This window comes from Babylonia areolata, chromosome 35 (assembly GCF_041734735.1).
Source record: "Babylonia areolata isolate BAREFJ2019XMU chromosome 35, ASM4173473v1, whole genome shotgun sequence".
NCBI lineage: Eukaryota > Metazoa > Mollusca > Gastropoda > Neogastropoda > Buccinidae > Babylonia > Babylonia areolata.
This window is the reverse complement of record NC_134910.1, coordinates 1561677-1585475: the sequence shown is the minus strand read 5'-3', so window position 1 is coordinate 1585475 and position 23799 is coordinate 1561677. Positions and strand designations below refer to the sequence as shown.

The 23799-nt window shown below is 43.9% G+C and overlaps 1 protein-coding gene across 1 annotated transcript; it reads right to left on the bottom strand.

Annotated features, from left to right (window-relative positions):
* Nucleotides 1-2187: 2187 nt before the first annotated feature.
* Nucleotides 2188-23049, bottom strand: LOC143277867 (uncharacterized). Its single transcript, XM_076582807.1, has 7 exons — nt 22755-23049; nt 19729-19802; nt 18726-18818; nt 17212-17298; nt 8568-8671; nt 7749-7802; nt 2188-3119 (listed from the first exon to the last, which is right to left on the bottom strand). The coding sequence occupies exons 1-7, from the start codon at nt 22813-22815 to the stop codon at nt 2423-2425; spliced, it is 1170 nt and encodes a 389-aa protein (XP_076438922.1). The 5' UTR covers nt 22816-23049; the 3' UTR covers nt 2188-2422.
* Between the last annotated feature and the right edge of the window lie 750 nt (nt 23050-23799).

Here is a 23799-nt window from a genome sequence, read left to right as displayed (position 1 = left end):
GTCATGATAGAGTCACCATTCCACCAGTATTCCTCAGTGTTCTACTGTCAGGAGTTGTGTCATGATACAGTCACCATTCCACCAATATTCCTCAGTGTTCTACTGTCAGGAGTTGTGTCATGATACAGTCACCACCCCACCAATATTCCTCAGTGTTCTACTGTCAGGAGTTGTCACAGGCATGATACAGTCACATTTCCACCAATATTCCTCAGTGTTCTAAGAGATGCTTGAGACAGGCATGGAAGAGTTTTCACTATTAAAAAAAAAAAAGAAAAAAAAAAAGAGTAGTTTTGACAAAATTTGACCATTTTTTGTTTTGTTATCGTTTATCAAAAATTTGCTCTCCGACCAAGTGTTGTGTGGAAAGTTGGACATCAGTATGAAGTGAAAGCTGTTGTGACACAACCAGTTTTCAGTTCCAGGGAGGTGTCAGACCTTGTGGACAGATCTAAATCAATATGCTACAACACTTCTGCTGTAAGAAGAAAAAAAAAGGAAGTATAAATGTACACACAAACATCACAATAGATCACCTTTGCTTAAACCCAACCAACTGGTCAGGCCTTGAGAGCCTGTTGTAGGTCTGTGTAAAACATTAACACAAAAAGGAAATGAAATAACCAGACACACAAAGTTGCCACAGAAAGGGGTAGGAAGACAACAAAACAAATGAGTAAATACTGCCACACAAAGTTGCCACAGAAAGGGGTAGGAAGACAACAAAACAAATGGGTAAATATTGCCACACAAAGTTGCCACAGAAAGGGGTAAGAGACAAGTCGTAGCATTAGACAACACACAGCTCATTTTCTCTCATTCATTTCTCTTCAGCTTTGAAGTCTAATACTCATGATCCCTTCTTCTGATTCTTCTCCCTGAACTCTGTGAAGAGTTGTGTTGACAGACAATGGGTACTGGAGCGCCACACAGAACAACTATCCACCAGTTTCCTCATGATACAAGTTTAATTACACATACTTAACCGTGACCCACTAGTGCAGACTCCGGCAGGGGTTTGACATTCCTGTCCTGTGCAAACTACTATCCGCCTATGCGGAGAAAATGAAAGTAGCTGCGGCCGATAACCTCCCGGAAGTAGGTAACCTCCCCTTTGCCCCCCTGACTAGCGCCCTCTTTTTCCGGCAGCCATTATGACTCCTGTTCCTGTGCTCTTCATACGGCTAAGTTTTTTTTCGTATTTTCTGTCTACACACACACATACACACACAAATAAAAACAACAACAAAAAACAACAAAAAAACAAAAACAACAAAGTCGTCATTTGGTTTATCTGTGAGACAAAAAATTCAATCAACAAACGTGTCACTTGAACAGACATGCCTTGCAGAAGACAAACAGGCATAATGGCCATTTTCTCTTTATTTTAACAAGAACATGTTCACATTCACAAGCTAATTTGATGCCAAGTGCGGAGTCTGTCCTTAGAACATTTTTGTACACATGTAATTCAACTTTTTCAGTAAGTCCTGTATTGTGTTACATCACTTCATTGCCGAAGTGTATCACAACTATAACAAGACCCACACAAAAAGCAACAAAATCTGTTGTCACCTTACAAGGATGTGCCATGGAAAAAAAAACAACTCCATACTCTGGAAAACTGCTTATGATGCTAAAGAACTGCCACGCAATTTCACAATAATACAAACGTTTAATACAAATAAAAGTTTAAATTACACTATTTGTTGCAAAACAGTAAACTCTGTTTCAAGCAAGGACTAATACAACTACACTTGAAGTGCAGATACTGATTTATCATGTCAACTTTCAGTTAGAATCAACTCAAACCCGCAAATGTGTGCATGTTTATATGTGTCGAAAATGCATGCTTTGTAATTTTTTTTGTTATGAAATCTCTTATAGATTTCTTTGTTTTGCTGGAGAGATAGAACACTGCGATTTGAAACGTGCTTCCAAAAATTATCTTCACTCATTTTCAGCACACATACACATGCATACATACACACATATATGTCCTATAGGACATTTGTTATAGATGGTATAGTTGTTTTATGTTGGCGTTTATAACGTTTCCATTTTCCCTAGTGTTGTCTCTCCCTATCCACCCTTCACACATACACACACTTTTACCCCTCCCCCTCCCACAACCCCTACCACCATGGTTTTCTTTATTTTATTTTATTTTCATTTATTTATTAAAAAAAAAAAAAAAAAAAAATCATTTTTTTTCCATCTAATATCACTTCAAGTGGAAAGACGTTAAACTGGAGACAGCAACATACATACATGCAAGCACATTGACAACCATCACCCTGCCCTCCCGCCATGTACATCCAAACACCAGTCAATGCATACATGCACACACATCCCTCATCTTTACTGTCAATGCACAAAAATCATGACATCCTGCTGGTTGTGAGTTCACTATCGTCTGACACTACTTTTTAGACTTCTTCTTTTTGCACTTTTTCCCGTTTCTCCTGGTTTCGCCATCCTCTGAACTGTGAGAAGCACTGAGAACTGTGTCTGCGGAGTTCAGACAGACCTCTTCATTTCTTGGGTTTGTCTGTACTTCCGATCTGCCACCACCCTCCTCCGCTGATGCCGTCTTAGATTTTTTCTTCCGCTTTTTGACTTGAACAGCATCTGCGTCCTCCACGTCCACATGAGAACCGTTCTCCGCCCTGACGCTGTCTTCTTCTCCGTCATCGTCCTCTTCTCTTCCCTCCATTATCCTCGCCTTGCTTTCCTCCTCTGCTCTTTCCTTCTTTCTCTTCTTCTTCTTCTTTTTCTTTCTCTCTGAAACTGAAGCGCCGTCCTGCGACTGTTCCGGTGTGTCCATCTCCACCTCCTGACCACCTATGCTGATCTGACCCGCAACGTTCCCTTCCACACGTTCTTCCTCCTCCTCCTCCCGCTCTTCACGTTTGCGCTTCTTGCTCTTCTTTTTCCGCTTTGTCGGCGTCTGCTGGTTCTCCAGGGTGCTCTGTGGGGAGTCCTCTGCTCCGTCTGGGGGAGGCTGGTGTGCAGGGGAGGAAGTCGTGGAGGAGTTATTGTTCTTTTCCATCAGGAGGCGCTCCTGTTCCTGGATGCGCGCCAGCTTCCCGTTCAGCTTCAGCCCATGCCTGGCTCCCCTGGGACAAGCGACACATGCACACCTATACATGTACACACACACACACACACACACACAACTGCACTCACATACACACTTGTACATACACAAACCCATAAATAACAACAACACAAAATTAGAAGCACACACATGCACGCACTTATACGCACTCAAAGCCATAAACAAATTTTTTTTAAAGTACAGCAAACAGAGACACATATACATACACACATAAACAAAAAATATCAACACCCACTATACATGATTATAGTACACACACAAACCCAGAAAAGCCACAACAAAAATTAGACACACAAACACACACACACACACACTTGTGGAGTGTTTGGCTTAGTGGTAATGCATCCATTTAAAAAGCAAGAGTGCACTGGTTCGATCCCCAAATGCACAAGCATTTTCTCCTCCTCCATTAGACTTTGAGTGGTGGTCTGGATATACGTCATTTAGATGAGACGATAAACCAAGATCCTGTGTGCAGCATGCACTTAACGCACATAAAAGACATAACAACAAAAGGGTTGTCCTTGGCAAAATTCCGTAGAAAAACCCACCTTGACAGAATATAATATGTCTTTATTACCAAGTGTACCGGGGTCACAAGGAATATTTGGGGGGGATAGTACATAACAAGGTACAAACATAACTTGAAAATCATACACAAACACAGATACAGTAGAAATTAGGATACATACAAATGCATATCAATATAAAAACTTGTGCATACTCACACAGGCATGCACTGCACACACACATGCATGCATGAACACACACACACACACACACACACTCTCTCTCTCTCTCACACACACACATACACACACACGTTTGAACAGAAGTCGCATATTCCATGTGGATGGGGCTGATGACTAGATCTTCAGGAAGATGGTTGTTGATTGCACAATTCTATTTATCATACTGGATTTGTTCAAGGGACAGGGCATTGACTGCTTTGGGGAAAAAGCTATTGGCGAAGCCATTGGTTTTCGTCCTTATACTCCTGTACCGTCGACCAGAGGGGGGAGCACCTTGAAAATCCTAAAAGCTGGATGTGATTCGTCCTGGCTGATTGATTTTGTTTTTTTGAGTAGTTGCTTATAATATATGTCTTCTAGAGAAGGTAGATCAGCCCCGGTAATCTTGGTGGCAGTTTTTATGATTCTGTTAAGGACTGCAGATTCTGCCTTGGAAACCAGATAAACTTGCAGGAAGAAAAAACAAAGGTGTGACGCTCTCACTGTAGCCACACAGCCACACTCTCCCTGCAGCCACACCCTCTCCCTGCAGCCACACACTCTCCCTGCAGCCACACTCTCCCTGCAGCCACACCCTCTCCCTGCAGCCACACAGCCACACACTCCCTGCAGCCACACCCTCTCCCTGCAGCCACACAGCCACACCCTCTCCCTGCAGCCACACCCTCTCCCTGCAGCCACACACTCTCCCTGCAGCCACACCCTCTCCCTGCAGCCACACCCTCTCCCTGCAGCCACACCCTCTCCCTGCAGCCACACAGCCACACTCTCCCTGCAGCCACACTCTCTCCCTACAGCCACACCCTCTCCCTGCAGCCACACAGCCACACTCTCTCCCTGCAGCCACACAGCCACACTCTCTCCCTGCAGCCACACAGCCACACCCTCTCCCTGCAGCCACACTCTCCCTGCAGCCACACAGCCACACTCTCTCCACACAGCCACACTCTCTCCATGCAGCCACACTCTCCCTGCAGCCACACACTCTCCCTACAGCCACACTCTCCCTGCAGCCACACAGCCACACTCTCTCCCTGCAGCCACACAGCCACACTCTCTCCCTGCAGCCACACAGCCACACCCTCTCCCTGCAGCCACACAGCCACACTCTCTCCCTACAGCCACACAGCCACACTCTCTCCCTGCAGCCACACAGCCACACCCTCTCCCTGCAGCCACACAGCCACACTCTCTCCCTACAGCCACACACTCTCCCTACAGCCACACTCTCCCTGCAGCCACACAACCACACTCTCTCACTGCAGCCACACACTCTCCCTGCAGCCACACAGCCACACTCTCCCTGCAGCCACACTCTCCCTTCAGCCACACAACCACACACTCTCCCTGTAGCCACATAGCCACACACTCTCCCTGCAGCCACACAGCCACTCTCCCTGCAGCCACACAGCCACACTCTCCCTACAGCCACACTCTCCCTGCAGCCACACAACCACACTCTCTCACTGCAGCCCCACAGTCTCCCTGCAGCCACACACTCTCCCTGCAGCCACACTCTCTCCCTGCAGCCACACTCTCCCTGCAGCCACACTCTCCCTGCAGCCACACAGCCACACTCTCCCTGCAGCCACACTCTCTCCCTGCAGCCACACAGCCACACTCTCCCTGCAGCCACACTCTCTCCCTGCAGCCACACTCTCCCTGCAGCCACACAGCCACTCTCCCTGCAGCCACACTCTCCCTGCAGCCACACTCTCTCCCTACAGCCACACTCCCCCTGCAGCCACACAGCCACACTCTCCCTGCAGCCACACTCTCTCCCTACAGCCACACACTCTCCCTACAGCCACACTCCCCCTGCAGCCACACAACCACACTCTCCCTGCAGCCACACTCTCCCTGCAGCCACACAGCCACACTCTCTCCATGCAGCCACACTCTCCCTGCAGCCACACTCTCTCCCTGCAGCCACACACTCTCCCTACAGCCACACTCTCCCTGCAGCCACACAGCCACACTCTCTCCCTGCAGCCACACAGCCACACTCTCTCCCTGCAGCCACACTCTCCCTGCAGCCACACACTCTCCCTGCAGCCACACAGCCACACTCTCTCCCTGCAGCCACACTCTCTCCCTGCAGCCACACAGCCACACCCTCTCCCTGCAGCCACACAGCCACACTCTCTCCCTACAGCCACACCCTCTCCCTGCAGCCACACAGCCACACTCTCTCCCTGTAGCCACACCCTCTCCCTGCAGCCACACAGCCACACTCTCTCCCTGCAGCCACACCCTCTCCCTGCAGCCACACAGCCACACTCTCTTCCTGCAGCCACACCACACTCTCCCTGCAGCCACAGCCACACACTCTCCCTGCAGCCACACAGCCACACTCTCTCCCTGCAGCCACACAGCCACACTCTCTCCCTACAGCCACACCCTCTCCCTGCAGCCACACAGCCACACACTCTCCCTGCAGCCACACTCTCTCCCTGCAGCCACACACTCTCCCTGCAGCCACACTCTCTCCCTGCAGCCACACACTCTCCCTGCAGCCACACAGCCACACTCTCTCCCTGCAGCCACACAGCCACACTCTCTCCCTGCAGCCACACAGCCACACTCTCTCCCTGCAGCCACACACTCTCCCTGCAGCCACACTCTCTCCCTGCAGCCACACACTCTCCCTGCAGCCACACAGCCACACACTCTCCCTGTAGCCACACTCTCTCCCTGCAGCCACACAGCCACACACTCTCCCTACAGCCACACTCTCTCCCTCCAGCCACACAGCCACACTCTCTCCCTACAGCCACACACTCTCCCTACAGCCACACTCTCTCCCTGCAGCCACACAGCCACACTCTCTCCCTGCAGCCACACTCTCCCTGCAGCCACACAGCCACACTCTCTCCCTGCAGCCACACTCTCTCCCTGCAGCCACACACTCTCCCTACAGCCACACTCTCTCCCTGCAGCCACACAGCCACACTCTCTCCCTACAGCCACACACTCTCCCTGCAGCCACACTCTCTCCCTGCAGCCACACAGCCACACTCTCTCCCTGCAGCCACACTCTCCCTGCAGCCACACAGCCACACTCTCTCCCTGCAGCCACACAGCCACACTCTCTCCCTACAGCCACACACTCTCCCTACAGCCACACTCTCTCCCTGCAGCCACACAGCCACACTCTCTCCCTGCAGCCACACTCTCCCTGCAGCCACACAGCCACACTCTCTCCCTGCAGCCACACAGCCACACTCTCTCCCTGCAGCCACACTCTCCCTGCAGCCACACAGCCACACTCTCTCCCTACAGCCACACTCTCCCTGCAGCCACACAGCCACACTCTCTCCCTGCAGCCACACAGCCACACTCTCTCCCTGCAGCCACACAGCCACACTCTCCCTGCAGCCACACAGCCACACTCTCTCCCTGCAGCCACACTCTCTCCCTACAGCCACACAGCCACACTCTCTCCCTACAGCCACACTCTCTCCCTGCAGCCACACTCTCTCCCTACAGCCACACAGCCACACTCTCTCCCTGCAGCCACACAGCCACACTCGCTCCCTACAGCCACTCTCGCTCCCTCCCTGGGGACAGCAGACAAAATTTCACACAGGGAAATCTGTTGTGAGTAATACAACACAATACTTACACACACACAAACCCATGAACAAACATAAAAAATAGAGGCACAAAGACACTTGAACACACAAAACCATCCCCCCCACACCCACCCCCCCACCCCTCCCAAAAAAAAGAATGAGAGAGACACACACACACACAAACCCATTAACAAAAAAAATACTAGACCTAGAGGCATTAAATGATAATGAATAAGTCACTGAAGATGAAAAAAAAAAAAGTGAATAAAAGCAGACAAATTCCCGTGCAAATATACTGACTTGTGAGCAGTGCGTCCCCCACACTTCTGCAGAAGCTCTTCATCAGGCATCATGCTGAAAAAGAACCACCACCACCACTATTAAAACAGTATAATTATAATAATGTTAATTTATATAATGCTTACCCTGTAGCTCCAGGCACATTTAACAATACCCATAGTATGAATTGAGACACAGGACTATAATATTTGTATTTGTATTTCTTTTTATCACAACAGATTTCTCTGTGTGAAATTCGGGGGGAGAGCGCGTTGCTACACTACAGCGCCACCCATTTTTTTGTATTTTTTCCTGCGTGCAGTTTATTTGTTTTTCCTATCGAAGTGGATTTTTCTACAGAATTTTGTCAGGGACAACCTGTGTTGCTGTGGGTTATTTAAGTGCATGCTGCACACAGGACCTCGGTTTATCGTCTCATCCGAATGACTAGCATCCAGGCCACCACTCAAGGTCTTGTGGAAGGGGAGAAAATATTGGTGACTGAGCCATGATTCGAACCAGTGCTCTCAGATTCTCTCGCTTCCTAGGCAGATGCGTTACCTCTAGACCATCACTCCATCAGAAATCAAAAATAGTTTTGCTTTCTATGTGTGTGTGTGTGTGTGTGTGTGTGTGTGTGTGTGTGTGTGTGTGTGTATATAGAGAGAAAGAGATTGATACTGATATAAACTTAAGCATTTCTTGAGATGTTGGAATTTTCTGCAAAATCTCACAAGTAAACTTCTATGGTGATTCCATAAAAAAAAAAAATAAAAAAAATTTTTTAAAAAAGCAAAAGAATGATTCTCAATCTAATCTATCACTGACATCCTAACTCACAGGGTCTGAGCCTTCAGCTTGGTCTCATCGTCGTCATCAGAGGTGTCGGGGTCCCCTCCTTCCCTCTCCACCCTCGTCTCTGTGCCGTTGTCCAGCAAGGAACTCTGTACACATCAGTCATACTGTTTATCAACGTTGTCCAGCAAGGAACTCTGTACACATCAGTCATACTGTTTATCAACGTTGTCCAGCAAGGAACTCTGTACACATCAGTCATACTGTTTATCAACACTGTCCAGCAAGGAACTCTGTTCACATCAGTCATACTGTTTATCAACATTGTCCAGCAAGGAACTCTGTTCACATCAGTCATACTCTTTATCAACTGTTGTCCAGCAAGGAACTCTGTTCACATCAGTCATACTGTTTATCAACACTGTCCAGCAAGGAACTCTGTTCACATCAGTCATACTGTTTATCAACACTGTCCAGCAAGGAACTCTGTACACATCAGTCATACTCTTTATCAATGTTGTCCAGCAAGGAACTCTGTTCACATCAGTCATACTGTTTATCAACGTTGTCCAGCAAGGAACTCTGTACACATCAGTCATACTGTTTATCAACGTTGTCCAGCAAGGAACTCTGTTCACATCAGTCATACTCTTTATCAACGTTGTCCAGCAAGGAACTCTGTACACATCAGTCATACTGTTTATCAACACTGTCCAGCAAGGAACTCTGTACACATCAGTCATACTGTTTATCAACGTTGTCCAGCAAGGAACTCTGTACACATCAGTCATACTGTTTATCAACACTGTCCAGCAAGGAACTCTGTACACATCAGTCATACTGTTTATCAACACTGTCCAGCAAGGAACTCTGTTCACATCAGTCATACTGTTTATCAACATTGTCCAGCAAGGAACTCTGTTCACATCAGTCATACTGTTTATCAACGTTGTCCAGCAAGGAACTCTGTTCACATCAGTCATACTGTTTATCAACGTTGTCCAGCAAGGAACTCTGTACACATCAGTCATACTGTTTATCAACGTTGTCCAGCAAGGAACTCTGTTCACATCAGTCATACTGTTTATCAACATTGTCCAGCAAGGAACTCTGTTCACATCAGTCATACTGTTTATCAACACTGTCCAGCAAGGAACTCTGTTCACATCAGTCATACTGTTTATCAACACTGTCCAGCAAGGAACTCTGTTCACATCAGTCATACTGTTTATCAACACTGTCCAGCAAGGAACTCTGTACACATCAGTCATACTGTTTATCAATGTTGTCCAGCAAGGAACTCTGTACACATCAGTCATACTGTTTATCAACACTGTCCAGCAAGGAACTCTGTACACATCAGTCATACTGTTTATCAACATTGTCCAGCAAGGAACTCTGTACACATCAGTCATACTCTTTATCAATGTTGTCCAGCAAGGAACTCTGTTCACATCAGTCATACTGTTTATCAACGTTGTCCAGCAAGGAACTCTGTACACATCAGTCATACTGTTTATCAACGTTGTCCAGCAAGGAACTCTGTTCACATCAGTCATACTGTTTATCAACGTTGTCCAGCAAGGAACTCTGTACACATCAGTCATACTGTTTATCAACACTGTCCAGCAAGGAACTCTGTACACATCAGTCATACTGTTTATCAACGTTGTCCAGCAAGGAACTCTGTACACATCAGTCATACTGTTTATCAACACTGTCCAGCAAGGAACTCTGTACACATCAGTCATACTGTTTATCAACACTGTCCAGCAAGGAACTCTGTTCACATCAGTCATACTGTTTATCAACATTGTCCAGCAAGGAACTCTGTTCACATCAGTCATACTGTTTATCAACGTTGTCCAGCAAGGAACTCTGTTCACATCAGTCATACTGTTTATCAACGTTGTCCAGCAAGGAACTCTGTACACATCAGTCATACTGTTTATCAACGTTGTCCAGCAAGGAACTCTGTTCACATCAGTCATACTGTTTATCAACATTGTCCAGCAAGGAACTCTGTTCACATCAGTCATACTGTTTATCAACACTGTCCAGCAAGGAACTCTGTTCACATCAGTCATACTGTTTATCAACACTGTCCAGCAAGGAACTCTGTTCACATCAGTCATACTGTTTATCAACACTGTCCAGCAAGGAACTCTGTACACATCAGTCATACTGTTTATCAACGTTGTCCAGCAAGGAACTCTGTACACATCAGTCATACTGTTTATCAACACTGTCCAGCAAGGAACTCTGTACACATCAGTCATACTGTTTATCAACACTGTCCAGCAAGGAACTCTGTTCACATCAGTCATACTGTTTATCAACATTGTCCAGCAAGGAACTCTGTTCACATCAGTCATACTGTTTATCAACGTTGTCCAGCAAGGAACTCTGTTCACATCAGTCATACTGTTTATCAACGTTGTCCAGCAAGGAACTCTGTACACATCAGTCATACTGTTTATCAACGTTGTCCAGCAAGGAACTCTGTTCACATCAGTCATACTGTTTATCAACATTGTCCAGCAAGGAACTCTGTTCACATCAGTCATACTGTTTATCAACGTTGTCCAGCAAGGAACTGGAACTCTGTTCACATCAGTCATACTGTTTATCAACACTGTCCAGCAAGGAACTCTGTACACATCAGTCATACTGTTTATCAACATTGTCCAGCAAGGAACTCTGTTCACATCAGTCATACTGTTTATCAACACTGTCCAGCAAGGAACTCTGTTCACATCAGTCATACTGTTTATCAACGTTGTCCAGCAAGGAACTCTGTTCACATCAGTCATACTGTTTATCAACACTGTCCAGCAAGGAACTCTGTTCACATCAGTCATACTGTTTATCAACATTGTCCAGCAAGGAACTCTGTTCACATCAGTCATACTGTTTATCAACACTGTCCAGCAAGGAACTCTGTTCACATCAGTCATACTCTTTATCAATGTTGTCCAGCAAGGAACTCTGTTCACATCAGTCATACTGTTTATCAACATTGTCCAGTAATGAACTCTGCTCACATCAGTCATACTCTACATCAACATTGTCCAGCAAGGAACTCTGTTCACATCAGTCATACTCTTCATCAACATTGTCCAGCAATGAACTTTGTTCACATCAGTCGCACTGTTTATCAACATTGTCCAGCAATGAACTCTGTTCACATCAGTCATACTCTTTATCAATGTTGTCCAGCAAGGAACTCTGTTCGCATCAGTCATACTCTTTATCAACATTGTCCAGCAATGAACTCTGCTCACATCAGTCATACTGTTTATCAACATTGTCCAGCAATGAACTCTGCTCACATCAGTCATACTCTTTATCAACATTCTCCAGCAAAGAACTCTGTTCACATCAGTCATACTGTTTATCAACACTGTCCAGCAAGGAACTCTGTTCACATCAGTCATACTGTTAATCAACCTTGTCCAGCAATGAACTCTGCTCACATCAGTCATACTGTTTATCAACATTGTCCAGCAATGAACTCTGCTCACATCAGTCATACTGTTTATCAACATTGTCCAGCAAGGAACTCTGTTCACATCAGTCATACTCTTTATCAGCCTTGTCCAGCAATGAACTCTGCTCACATCAGTCATACTGTTTATCAACCTTGTCCAGCAATGAACTCTGCTCACATCAGTCATACTCTTTATCAACACCGTCCAGCAGTGAACTCTGTTCACATCAGTCATACTGTTTATCAACATTGTCCAGTAATGAACTCTGCTCATATCAGCCATACTCTTTATCAACCTTGTCCAGCAAGGAACTCTGTTCACATCAGTCATACTGTTTATCAACATTGTCCAGCAATGAACTCTGTTCACATCAGTCATACTGTTTATCAACATTGTCCAGCAAGGAACTCTGTTCACATCAATCATACTCTTTATGAACATTGTCCAGCAAGGAACTCTCAGCGCACGTAAAAGAACCCATGGCAACAAAAGGGTTGTTCCTGGCAAAATTCTGTAGAAAATTCCACTTCGATAGGAAAAACAAATAAAACTGCATGCAGGAAAAAATACAAATGAAAGGGTGGCGCTGTAGTATAGCGACGTGCTCTCCCTGGGGAGAGCAGTCCGAATTTCACACAGAGACATCTGTTGTGATAAAAAGAAATACAAATACAAATAATACTGTTTTTTTCCTGCAAACTTTCTTCCTGTCATTTTTCTATCCTCTTCTCCGCAGACGATTATTTTTGTCTGTGACTGTCAGAAACCATGCGACCAAAGGAATCGTTCCTGCCGCATCCAGACACTGGACAGATCTGGTCTGTCATTCTTTTTTTTTTCTTTCTACATTTCATATTATTTCTTTATCTCTTTGCATACTTATTTTTGTTCTATATCATTTTATAAATGTATCTTTTATCTTTATCTTATATATATATATATACACACACACACACACACACACACTAATATATATATATATATATATATATCTACACACACACACACACAGAGATATAGATATATATTAATCAATTTAATGATTTATCGATATATTTGTTCATTCATTTTTTTTTCACTCAAGGCCTGACTAAGCGTGTTGGGTTACGCTGCTGGTCAGGCATTTGCTTCACAGATGTGGTGCAGGATACATGGATTTTGTCACAACGCAGTGACGCCTCCTTGAGTAACTGAACTGAACTGAACTGATCTGGGCTTGGAGTTGGACAAAACAGTCCACTGAACTACCAGTTTATACACACACAGATACACATACATACACACACAGTGTATCTCTACATAAAGAACAGCAAACACACACACACACACACAGTGTATCTCTACATAAAACACCAAACACACACACACACACACAGAGTGTATCTCTACATAAAGAACACCAAATACCAAACACACACACACACACACACACACAGAGTGTATCTCTACATAAAACACCAAACACACACACACACACACACACACACACACACACACAGTGTATCTCTACATAAAGAACACCAAATACACACAATCACACACACACACATACACACACACACAGAGTGTATCTCCACATAAAGAACACCAAACACACACACACACACACACACACACACACACACAGAGTGTATCTCTACATAAAGAACACCAAACACACACACACACATAGTGTATCTCTACATAAAGAACACACACACACACACACTTACAGAGTGTATCTCTGTATAAAGAACACACACACACACACACACACACACAGTGTATCTCTGTATAAAGAACACACACACACACACAGTGTATCTCTGTATAAAGAACACACACACACACACACTTACAGAGTGTATCTCTGTATAAAGAACACACACACACACACACTTACAGAGTGTATCTCTGTATAAAGAACACACACACACACACACACTTACAGAGTGTATCTCTGTATAAAGAACACACACACACACACACAGTGTATCTCTGTATAAAGAACACACACACACACACACTTACAGAGTGTATCTCTGTATAAAGAACACACACACACACACACACTTACAGAGTGTATCTCTGTATAAAGAACACACACACACACACTTACAGAGTGTATCTCTGTATAAAGAACACACACACACACACACTTACAGAGTGTATCTCTGTATAAAGAACACACACACACACACACAGTGTATCTCTGTATAAAGAACACACACACACACACACTTACAGAGTGTATCTCTGTATAAAGAACACACACACACACACACACACTTACAGAGTGTATCTCTGTATAAAGAACACACACACACACACTTACAGAGTGTATCTCTGTATAAAGAACACACACACACACACACTTACAGAGTGTATCTCTGTATAAAGAACACACACACACACACACTTACAGAGTGTATCTCTGTATAAAGAACACACACACACACACACTTACACAGTGTATCTCTGTATAAAGAACACACACACACACACTTACACAGTGTATCTCTGTATAAAGAACACACACACACACACACAGTGTATCTCTGTATAAAGAACACACACACACACACACTTACAGAGTGTATCTCTGTATAAAGAACACACACACACACACACTTACAGAGTGTATCTCTGTATAAAGAACACACACACACACACACACTTACAGAGTGTATCTCTGTATAAAGAACACACACACACACACACACACACACACACACAGTGTATCTCTGTATAAAGAACACACACACACACACACACTTACAGAGTGTATCTCTGTATAAAGAACACACACACACACACACAGTGTATCTCTGTATAAAGAACACACACACACACACACAGTGTATCTCTGTATAAAGAACACACACACACACACACACACACAGTGTATCTCTGTATAAAGAACACACACACACACACACAGTGTATCTCTGTATAAAGAACACACACACACACACACAGTGTATCTCTGTATAAAGAACACACACACACACACACACACACAGTGTATCTCTGTATAAAGAACACACACACACACACAGTGTATCTCTGTATAAAGAACACACACACACACACACTTACAGAGTGTATCTCTGTATAAAGAACACACACACACACACACAGTGTATCTCTGTATAAAGAACACACACACACACACACACAGTGTATCTCTGTATAAAGAACACACACACACACACACAGTGTATCTCTGTATAAAGAACACACACACACACACACACTTACAGAGTGTATCTCTGTATAAAGAACACACACACACACACTTACAGAGTGTATCTCTGTATAAAGAACACACACACACACACACTTACAGAGTGTATCTCTGTATAAAGAACACACACACACACACACAGTGTATCTCTGTATAAAGAACACACACACACACACACTTACAGAGTGTATCTCTGTATAAAGAACACACACACACACACACACTTACAGAGTGTATCTCTGTATAAAGAACACACACACACACACTTACAGAGTGTATCTCTGTATAAAGAACACACACACACACACACTTACAGAGTGTATCTCTGTATAAAGAACACACACACACTTACAGAGTGTATCTCTGTATAAAGAACACACACACACACACACACTTACAGAGTGTATCTCTGTATAAAGAACACACACACACACACTTACAGAGTGTATCTCTGTATAAAGAACACACACACACACACACTTACAGAGTGTATCTCTGTATAAAGAACACACACACACACACACAGTGTATCTCTGTATAAAGAACACACACACACACACACTTACAGAGTGTATCTCTGTATAAAGAACACACACACACACACACACTTACAGAGTGTATCTCTGTATAAAGAACACACACACACACACTTACAGAGTGTATCTCTGTATAAAGAACACACACACACACACACTTACAGAGTGTATCTCTGTATAAAGAACACACACACACACACACACTTACAGAGTGTATCTCTGTATAAAGAACACACACACACACACACTTACACAGTGTATCTCTGTATAAAGAACACACACACACACACTTACAGAGTGTATCTCTGTATAAAGAACACACACACACACACACAGTGTATCTCTGTATAAAGAACACACACACACACACACTTACAGAGTGTATCTCTGTATAAAGAACACACACACACACACACTTACAGAGTGTATCTCTGTATAAAGAACACACACACACACACTTACAGAGTGTATCTCTGTATAAAGAACACACACACACACACACACACACACACACACAGTGTATCTCTGTATAAAGAACACACACACACACACACTTACAGAGTGTATCTCTGTATAAAGAACACACACACACACACACAGTGTATCTCTGTATAAAGAACACACACACACACACAGTGTATCTCTGTATAAAGAACACACACACACACACACACACACAGTGTATCTCTGTATAAAGAACACACACACACACACAGTGTATCTCTGTATAAAGAACACACACACACACACAGTGTATCTCTGTATAAAGAACACACACACACACACACTTACAGAGTGTATCTCTGTATAAAGAACACACACACACACACACACTTACAGAGTGTATCTCTGTATAAAGAACACACACACACACACACTTACAGAGTGTATCTCTGTATAAAGAACACACACACACACACACACTTACAGAGTGTATCTCTGTATAAAGAACAGACACACACACACACACATTTACAGAGTGTATCTCTGTATAAAGAACACACACACACACACACAGTGTATCTCTGTATAAAGAACACACACACACACACACTTACAGAGTGTATCTCTGTATAAAGAACACACACACACACACACTTACAGAGTGTATCTCTGTATAAAGAACACACACACACACACACTTACAGAGTGTATCTCTGTATAAAGAACACACACACACACACACTTACAGAGTGTATCTCTGTATAAAGAACACACACACAAATCCAGGGGAGAAAGTGAAAATGACAAAAAAAACAAGAAAAAAAAGGGGGGGGGGTGGGGGGGGGGGGGGGGATTCAAGTTTAACAATTTTATTTTAGCAGCTGGTTGCCTAGCCACAAATCTCCCATTTTCTTTTTTCTTTCTCTCTCTCTCTCTTCTTGTAACAGTGTAACACACACATCATAACAACAACAATCCCAACAGAATCGAACCTTGATGAAGTTGCCATACAGAGCTTTTTTGGCCGACTCTGAGCGTTCCTTTTGAGTTGTTTTCTTTTTCTTCACGACGACGCCATCCTGCAACAAAGTGCCGCTGATCAAACCGGAGACAGTAACAAAACGTCTTCATTACGGTGCTTGACATTTGAGTAATCATCACGTCATGTATTTGTATTTGTCTTTCATTTTATCACAACAAATTTCTCTGTGTGAAATTCGGGCTGCTCTCCCCAGGGAGAGCGCGTCGCTACACTACAGCGCCACCCATTCTTTTGTATTTTTTTTCCTGCGTGCACTTTTATTTGTTTTTCCTATCGAAGTGGATTTTTCTACAGAATTTTGCCAGGAACAACCCTTTTATTGCCGTGGGTTCTTTTACGTGCGTTAAGTATATGCTGCACACGGGACCTCAGTTTATCGTCTCATCCGAATGACTAGCGTCCAGACCACCACTCAAGGTCTAGTGGAGGGGGAGAAAATATCGGTGGCTCAACCACGATTCGAACCAGCTTGCTCAGATTCTCTCGCTTCCTGGGCGGATGCATTACCTCTAGGCCAGTGGTCTCTCCTGATGGGATGAAAGTTTTGAAATGAGTGTAAGCGTGTGCGCAGGAAGGCAGAGATTATTCTCATAATTTGGTATGTCTTTTTTCTTTTTCTGATTCTCTGTTTGTACAGAAAGTGATAAAATATGAAGCATCCGTACAAACTCACATTGCTGGAAGGTATACATACTGGTACACTGTGATAATGTATATATGGGAACATTTACACGAATATAATAAAAAGATTTTATGCAAACTCACATTGCTAAGAGAAACTGGTACATTGTTGTAATGTATATCACCCGCATAAGTTGCAGACACAGACACACACTCAACACACACATATCATTTGTGAAATGTTTTGTATATATATATGCCTCAACTGGCAGTGTGCTTGTGTTGTATGGACGGTATGTGTGTGAGAGATGGGATGTTAGTTGTAAATTTGTGTAAGTGCATGTGCGCAACAACTGTGTATTTCATTATCGCACTATTCTTGTAAGTATATATATTGATCTATATTTCAACTTCAAGTATGTATTTCATTTTTTTCAAATCTATTTTCTCATCTTTTATTTTCAGATGGCTTGATGTACAATATAAAAAATGTATATAAAAAGTAAGAAAAAAAAAAGCACTTGTTGCTTATTCAATTACCATCTTGAAATATAAATTCATACTTTGATTTTCAAACACACACTTTGACTTTCACACACACACACACACACACACACATAGGGACAACACACACACACACACACACACAGGGACAACACACACACACACACACAGGGACAACACACACACACACACACACACACACACACAGGGACAACACACACACACAGGGACAACACACACACACACACACACACACACACACAGGGACAACACACACACACACACACAGGGACAACACACACACACACACACACACACACAGGGACAACACCCACCCACCTCCCCACTCTCCACAACAAGGCTGGCGGCAGCTTTGTTAAAAGCGTGGTCCCACCAGTGGTGGCTGAACTCTTTCACTGGGTCATGTCCCACCTGCCACACCATCATCATCGTCATCATCATCATCATCATCGTCGTCGTTGTCATCATCATCGTCTTTGTCATCATCATTCTGATTCACACCTTGGCGGAGAAAGGAAAACTGAGAGTCCAATGCCTTCTCCACCTTTTTAACCTCCCTGTACTGAAGTCAGGTATCCATTCACACCTGGGTGGAGAGACAGAAACTGGAGCTGAACGCCTCTCCCAGGAAGACACCACCAGTCCTCGTCGTCAGCCTCCGATTGTCACAACAAACACTCCTTTCATCGTCATCGTCAGCCTCCGATTGTCACAACAAACACTCCTTTCGTCGTCATTGTCAGCCTCCGATTGTCACAACAAACACTCCTCTTGTCGTCATCGTCAGCCTCCGATTGTCACAACAAACACTCCTTTCATCATCATCGTCAGCCTCCAGTTGTCACAACAAACACTCCTCTCATCGTCATCGTCAGCCTCCGATTGTCACAACAAACACTCCTTTCATCATCATCGTCAGCCTCCAGTTGTCACAACAAACACTCCTCTCGTCGTCATCGTCAGCCTCCGATTGTCACAACAAACAATGTGCCATCAACCCATGATTTACACCAGTGGTGTTACAATCACAACGACTAATGTGCCATTAACCCATGACTTACACCAGTGGTGTTACAATCACAACGACTAATGTGCCATTAACCCATGATTTACACCAGTGCTGTTACAATCACAATGACTAATGTGCCATTAACCCATGACTTACACCAGTGGTGTTACAATCACAACGACTAATGTGCCATTAACCCATGACTTACACCAGTGGTGTTACAATCACAACGACTAATGTGCCATTAACCCATGACTTACACCAGTGGTGTTACAATCACAACGACTAATGTGCCATAAACCCATGACTTACACCAGTGGTGTCATGCTTGATCTTCACTCTGATGGCCTGGCTGATTCCTTGTTGACTGCTTCCCAAACCAGATCCTGGAAGTCAAACATAAAAAATACATGATTACTTCTTTTTTTTTCACAGTCATGAACAGATGACAGATTCATCCAAAGGCATGATAGACCGCTAGAGAGTTCTATGCTTATATTACAGTTACTTATTGTGGCGCATCACATGATCAGTGCTCTCGAAAATGAGTAGCTCGCCAAAAACTGTGAGGAACAAAGCCGATTTAGAAAGGCAGACTGTGCGAAACAGCAGGCTTCTTTTCTTTTCTGTTGTTGACTTTTTGCTTCATTTTTTAATTATCTTTTATTGTGCATATGATAGAACTTCATTGTACAGTTTAGTTGGTTAGCAATGGAGGCAACTAAATGCAGAAATGGAGGACAGCACATGATTGCTGCTTTAGTCTTTGTCGATTGCCTTTGGCACTGTTTGTGATTTCGATGGTTGGATGCCCATGTGCAAGATCCTTTAGTCTTTGTCGATTGCCTTTGGCACTGTTTGTGATTTCGATGGTTGGATGCCCATGTGCAAGATCCTTTAGTCTTTGTCGATTGCCTTTGGCACTGTTTGTGATTTCAATGGTTGGATGCCCATGTGCAAGATCCTTTAGTCTTTGTCGATTGCCTTTGGCACTGTTTGTGATTTCGATGGTTGGATGCCCATGTGCAAGATCCTTTAGTCTTTGTCGACTGCCTTTGGCACTGTTTGTGATTTCAATGGGTAGATGCCCATGTGCAAGATCCTTTAGTCTTTGTCGACTGCCTTTGGCACTGTTTGTGATTTCAATGGGTAGATGCCCATGTGCAAGATCCTTTAGTCTTTGTCGACTGCCTTTGGCACTGTTTGTGATTTCAGTGGTTGGATGCCCATGTGCAAGATCCTTTAGTCTTTGTCGATTGCCTTTGGCACTGTTTGTGATTTCAATGGTTGGATGCCCATGTGCAAGATCCTTTAGTCTTTGTCAATTGCCTTTGGCACTGTTTGCGATTTCGATGGTTGGATGCCCATGTGCAAGATCCTTTAGTCTTTGTCGACTGCCTTTGGCACTGTTTGTGATTTCGATGGTTGGATGCCCATGTGCAAGATCCTTTAGTCTTTGTCGACTGCCTTTGGCACTGTTTGTGATTTCGATGGTTGGATGCCCATGTGCAAGACCCAAGATGGCTGTGGATCTCTCCAGCGGTCTATTGTCTTGATTATGTTTAAACAGAAAGACAATCTGAATGTGTCCCACTTCAGCAGAATAAAAAAAATGTTATATCAACTGTTTACCACTAAATAGGTCTACTGACATCATGATCACGGTCACATTTCATGTCTAGTTCACTTTTCTTCTTCTTTTTGTTGTTGCTGTTGTTAACTATTAAATGAGCAAATCTAATCTGAAAACTGTAAGGAAAACTTTGTGAGTTAATTTTCAACATGAATGTGAAAACATTAGATAGATACTAGTGATATGGCTAAATTACTGATTAAATGAAATTTTGGACAAACTGGGAATATTGTGCTCTAAAAGACTGATATCGTGATGAGAGGTCGACAGGAGACTGATTGAAATTACTTAATTTTAGGCTTAGATTTAGAATTTAGATTTCTGTTGGAAACAGGAGACAGAAGATATCCACTGATTTGATGATTCAATGCTCACTATTTAAGTTTGCCGATTGATTGTCAACATGCTCCATTATTTTGTCTGTGAGAGGTGATTTTTTTGTTTGTTTTTTTGTTTTGTTGTTTTTGTTTCTCTCTTCTCTTCTTCTTACTGCAGAATTTTCCATGTAGCACTCAATCTAGATCAGGAATCAGACATGATTATGGTATGGCGGTCCTGTGGACAAAAGGCCTGGCGAGGAAGAAAAGGTCATTGGTTTCATTTTCAGGAGGATGTTTTCCTTATCCTGCAAAGTTCTGCTAGACCCTGTGAGTGATCAACAAGTCTTTTGGGAGAGATGAAAAGTCACAGTCCTGTGTGCAGACAGACAGACAAGGTCCAGGAGAGTGACAGAGAGAGAGAGAGAGAGAGAGAGAGAGAGAGAGAGAGAGAGAATGGGAAAAAGAGGGCTGAGAATGGGAAGAGGGAGGGGGGGGGGTGGGTGGGTGGGGAGAGTGGGGTGCGGGGGGAGGGCGGGAGTTAAGAGAGGTATGGAGACATAAACAGAATCCAAGACTTGCCCCTTGGACTGCAGATGGACCCCCACCCCCAGCCCCAGAAGAACATCCAGGTCATTTTCGATCAACCCTCTTCAAACACAAAACAGCCAGAAGAGCGCTGTCACTCCCTCTTCTGTTGTTCACACTATGACCTCCACAGCACTAGGAACCCTGGCACTAAAAAAAAACACAAAAAAACAAAAAAATAACTAAAGGATGAAACTGAAAGCCAGTAAGTCATTTAACTCTGCTAGAGAGAGAGAGAGAGAGAGACAGATAGACAGACAGACAGACAGAGAGATGACAAGACAAGACAAGACAAAATTCTTTATTTTCGAGGACAACAGATAAGCAGTAAAGCACTGGTGCGCTTCATTTTTATTTTTTTTAAATTTTTTTATAAATTACTCCCAGTTCCTGCCCTGAAACAGGGTCTACACTACAGAATACTGCATAAAGACATGAGAGAGAGAGAGAGAGAGAGAGAGAGAGAGAGAGAGAGAGAGAGAGAGAGAGAGAGATTGAATTCAATAAACAAAATTTATTTTCTGAGGGTAACTGATAGAGAGAGAGGGAGAGAGAGAGAACAAATTGCTGCAGATCCTTGGTGGGATAAAAACATTAATAAGAGTTTCAAGACAAATCATTTAATTTTTATGATCATTACAATATCATTATCAATTTTACCCATATTTTATTATTTCAGTATTTTTACAAATACTCAGTATTTTTACAAATCACAGTGATCAAGTTCCAAGCAGCTGAAAGTGAAAATCGGCAAATACACCAATCGTCTTCAAACCACAACATATGTAACCTGGGTTTACCTGCTGTCCAGCCATGTTTCTCAAGCTGTTTCCTCGCAAACGATCCCTCGGCGTTGTACATAATTGTTGTTGTTACAATTCACGTCTTCCGACACGTGCGGAAAATTGGTTGCTTCACGGGGCAATGAACGTTAGCTCCCCTGAAAAGACCATAACGCCTTATTACCGAAATAGCAGCAAACGACTTCTGTGTTCACGATTATTTTGTTCTGGAGAAGGACGCGTGCGGTGGCCGAATGGTTAGAGAGCTAGATTCTCGCTCGAGTTTTTTGTGTTCGATTCCCGGTTCGGTGCACCTGGTGGGTGAAGGGTAAATATTTCCCCGACCTCTCAGGTCAACATAAGTGGAGTGATGGCCTAGAGGTAACGCGTCCGCCTAGGAAGCAAGAGAATCTGAGGGCGCTGGTTCGAATCACGGCTCAGCCGCCGATATTTTCTCCCCCTCCACTAGACCTTGAGTGGTGGTCTGGACGCTAGTCATTCGGATGAGACGATAAACCGAGGTCCCGTGTGCAGCATGCACTTAGCGCACGTAAAAGAACCCACGGCAACAAAAGGGTTGTTCCTGCCAAAATTCTGTAGAAAAATCCACTTCGACAGGAAAAACAAATAAAACTGCACGCAGGAAAAAATACAAAAAAATGGGTGGCGCTGTAGTGTAGCGACGCGCTCTCCCTGGGGAGAGCAGCCCGAATTTCACACAGAGAAATCTGTTGTGATAAAAAGGAATACAAATACAAATACAAATACAAAAAATAATTATGTCAGTGCACCCGGCAGACGGACCCGCTCAGCAGTGCCCCAGTGAAATTGTGACCCCCTTCGTGTGTATACGTATGCAGAAGATCAAAATGCACACGTTAAAGATCCCGTAATCCATGTCATTACCAGATGCTACCGCAAGATTCTGAACATCTCAAAAAGAGACCACATTACAAATACTGAGGTCAGAAACGGAAGGACTGCAGCCTTTGGGGCACTGGGGAGCATCAGTAACTGTGGCCTTGATGCTGCTCAGCAAGTTGTGAAGAAAAGGGGAAACGTG

Coding starts and splice junctions, on each gene's coding strand:
- LOC143277867 (XM_076582807.1), bottom strand. CDS start 22,815: ATGTACAACGCCGAGGGATCGTTTGCGAGGAAACAGCTTGAGAAACAT. Junction 17,299..18,725: donor TTGTTGTGGAGAGTGGGGAG/GTGGGTGGGTGT, acceptor ACTTTGTTGCAG/GATGGCGTCGTCGTGAAGAA. Junction 7,803..8,567: donor AAGCTGAAGGCTCAGACCCT/GTGAGTTAGGAT, acceptor GTTCTTTTTCAG/CATGATGCCTGATGAAGAGC.